This window comes from Vigna radiata, chromosome 10 (genome assembly GCF_000741045.1).
Source record: "Vigna radiata var. radiata cultivar VC1973A chromosome 10, Vradiata_ver6, whole genome shotgun sequence".
NCBI lineage: Eukaryota > Viridiplantae > Streptophyta > Magnoliopsida > Fabales > Fabaceae > Vigna > Vigna radiata.
This window is the reverse complement of record NC_028360.1, coordinates 7,708,820-7,712,582: the sequence shown is the minus strand read 5'-3', so window position 1 is coordinate 7,712,582 and position 3,763 is coordinate 7,708,820. Positions and strand designations below refer to the sequence as shown.

The 3,763-nt window shown below is 31.4% G+C and overlaps 1 protein-coding gene across 1 annotated transcript; it reads right to left on the bottom strand.

Moving 5' to 3' along the window:
* Positions 1-204: 204 nt before the first annotated feature.
* On the bottom strand, positions 205-522 carry LOC106774750. The gene has a single exon (XM_014661789.1). It carries the CDS (start codon positions 520-522, stop codon positions 205-207), a length of 318 nt encoding a protein of 105 aa, XP_014517275.1.
* Between the last annotated feature and the right edge of the window lie 3,241 nt (positions 523-3,763).

Sequence of the window (3,763 nt, the reverse complement as noted above, 5' to 3'; positions counted from 1 at the left end):
AAAATAACATATAAAGAAAATTGAACATTGAAGAAATAACTTTTTACATCATTAGCAAACTAAAGAACTGATGATAAACACTTTTATGCAAGCAATGGTTGTTTGTGTAAGTGTATATTTAAATAGAGTAAATAGAGAATTTGGTCCTCAAAAGTATAACACATGTTCACTCGAATCTTTGAAAATAAAAGAATTAAAATAAAGCTATTGAGCATTGAGTGAGTCACTTATTGGACCAGCTTTTGAACCCAATTCTGCGAGGTTGGAACCGATCGATTTTCCTCTACGCATTCCAGAAGAAGATCGATGGTGGCGACATCTAAAGGAACCGACATGTGTGGTGGGTGAGCATAGACAATTCATCCTCCCAGGTGATTTTTTCATGTTTGAGCTCTGAGACGTTGGTGACAGCATTGCTGAGTTCTTCTTTATGATTTCAACGTCCAACTCAGGAAGTTTATCAGGGAGTTTGTTAAGCATCATCATCTTTGGTGGCTTTTGATGATCAGCTTTTGGCTCCATATTTCTTCTATCACAAACTTTTTACCTATTCACACCATTAACAACAAATTACACATTATCAATATTAAAATTTATATATTATAAATTCATCTTATCGATAAAAAAAATGTTTTTTTAACAATTTTCTTTGACCGTTCGTGACGAATCTGTTTCAAATATACATAACAATAAAATAGTGACACATGGTTTATTGCTAAAAAATTATTAACATATCATGGTTCATCGATAAATTAACATGTTTTGTTGTTATATATTGTAAATTGATCCTATTGATACAAAAAAAAAAAGCTTTTTTAACAACTTTTTTTTGACAACTTTTCTAGTGGTAGTTTGTAATTGGTCTGTTTCAAATATAGAGAATAATAAAATAGTGACACATGGCTAATTGTTAAAAAGTTGTTAAAAAAAATTGTTAACATATCATGATCCATCGATAAATTAACGTTTTGTTGTTATATGCTGTAAATTGATCCTATTGATAAAAAAAAAATGTTTTTTAACAACTCTTTTTTGATAACTTTTTTAGTGATAGTTCTGATCTGTTTCAAATATATAGAATAATAAAATAGCGACACAAGATTTATTGTTAAAAAATTATTAACAAAAGTTGTTAACATATCATAATTCATCGATAAATTAACATGTTTTGTTGTTATATACGATTATTCGTGTTGAGAAGATGATAAAAGAAGAGAATACTAGAAAGAAATTGAAGAGACATTAGGTTACCTGTGTTTGTGAGATATGGCCTGCAAAAAGCAGTGCAAATCCTCCTTGACTCGACGATAATCAGCTTCTCTCAATGTTGTTTTTGAATTCTCAGCAGGAAGGATAAAAGAAAAGAAGGTGGAATTTTCAGAGCCTATGCTTTCCACAAAAGAAAAAATAGTGAAAACTCGATTAAAAAATACCGTAAGTAACCCTAAATCATTGGGAATGTCATTAACTAACTTAATTTTGTAATCACAAATATGTGGTTTTTATCAAATCAACCATTTTCATTTCAAATTTGTGGTTTTTTTTCTAAACAAATCGACAATCTGTAACCTCAAGTTGTTGCCTTTATTTCTAAAGAAATGAGGCAGAAAGAGTCAGTTAAAAATAATATTCCTTTATTAGGGTTTCATTCATCACCATTCGTAACTCTTTATTTTAACTATTTTACAAAAAAAATAGCCTCACAATGTCACCATATACTTCTTCACTGTTTTCCAACATGTTTATCACTATTTTATCTGTACCACATTGTGGGAGATTATTAATGTAAAATAAATAAAAAGTGAAATGTTTAATGTGCAAATTCTATTTCTAATTAGGTTATTAAGTATTCATTTGATATAGGTATAGATAAATAAATGAAATCAGTATTGAAAATTAGCTTCTGTTTAATAATATAAGGGGAAAGACATTTAATAATCAAAACATATTTTTTCATATTTTTTTAAGTATTGATTGTAAATTAGTACTTGAAAACATTCCTCATAAAAAGTTCTAAAATATTAAAGTCAACCCTTCTAATATCTATTTTTATCTCTATTGTTTTCATTTTTGTAATTTTTATAAAAATTATTTAAATATGATAACTCAATTTTCTAATTTTCTTAATTGATTTGTTATAAGATTTGTGTTATTTAATCCATGTTTATTTTGAACTTGACTTAATTAGTAATTTTGTGTATATTTAAGTTTTTGATTTGTTTTTGTCTTATATATTTTTCGAAACAAAATATTTTGATACAGAATTTTATTTTATAACACTTTGATACAAAATACATATGTTATTTTCTCACTGGTTCATTATTTATTTGTTATTGTGTTGATGTATTATAAACTCACGCATTATGTTAAAATGTTATCCAAAAATATGTGTTAACATATCATTTTTCAGATGTTTTTTACTTAAGTGAGTCTATTATTTGATAAATAGAATCAATGTGATTCATTTATTTAAATTGTCATTAACATTAGTTGAAAAGTGATAATGTGTATAGTCTAATAAAAAACTCAATTTATTAATTTGATCTTATTATATTATTTTTTTACTTAATTGATTCCTTAATTATATTTTTTTATATGGAGACAATGTGTTAGTGTCATCCCTATGAATCTTGAGAATAAATCCAAAACTAAAACTGGATTCGTATGTCGATATTCGACGATGTAGTGAAAATAAATGTCTTATATATGCACTAGTGTAAAAATGCTGTTTAACGTCACTCCTTAGACGTCAGTTTCGTGAAAAATTCGACGTCTATTACTGTACGGTGGCATTATCGTAAATAAATTGGAAAACTAGACGTCAGTTTCGATGTCAGGCAACGTCTATGACATCATAGACGTCGCACCTGCCGCAAACTGACGTCCAATTGCCTGAGGTATGTGATAAGACAGTCCATTAACGTCGGTGTTTCAGGGGACCGACGTCTACTAGGTTGCAATTAATGCTGCCCATCAAATTCCCANGAGNTTAGACGNNGGCTAGCAAGGGCACCNACGTCTACGTCACTGACAGGAAATCAAACATCAACCGGTTCAGCTTTAGACGTCGAATAGACGTCGGATCCCGTGAAAAAGCAACGTCGATTGGGCTACAATTAATGTTGTTCACCTAATGCCCCAGGCAATTAGACGTCACATAGTCAAACGCCGACGTCTAAGACCTGTCTGGAAGGCGGGAAGACAAAAATTCTTCAATGTAGACGTAAGTTCTGAGGGGCACCGACGTCTACGTTCCTGTATTTTCACCAAATTCGAGGGTTTTAGACGTTGGCTGTGAGGGGCACCGACGTGAACTACCCTGAAAGGAAACCAAAACGTCAATCTTTTCAGCTTCCTAGACGTCGGTTTCTGGAGCAACCGACACCCCATTTCATTTTAAATAGACCGCAGACTCTTCTCGCCATTCAGTTTCTGATCGCGTCTTGCGGCATTGGATTGTCGTTTCTCATAACGTCATTGTCTTCGTCCTCTCCTTTTTCTCTCTTGCATCCCAGGTGCGTGGTTTTTTTTTATGCTTACCGTTTAAACTTTCTTTAGTTTTTTATCAATTATCTTGTCGTTCAACTGATTAAAATTTGCTTTCTTTGTGTTGTGTTTTAGTGCAGTTTTGATCCTCTCTTTGGGTAACATAGTGCAACATTCTCCCTTTGCTAGTTTCCTCACAAGAAGAGTGGCGATCTTTTGAGTTTTCTAGTTCTTCCGACCCAAAATGGAACTTGGGTCCTTGTCTACTTCTCGACAC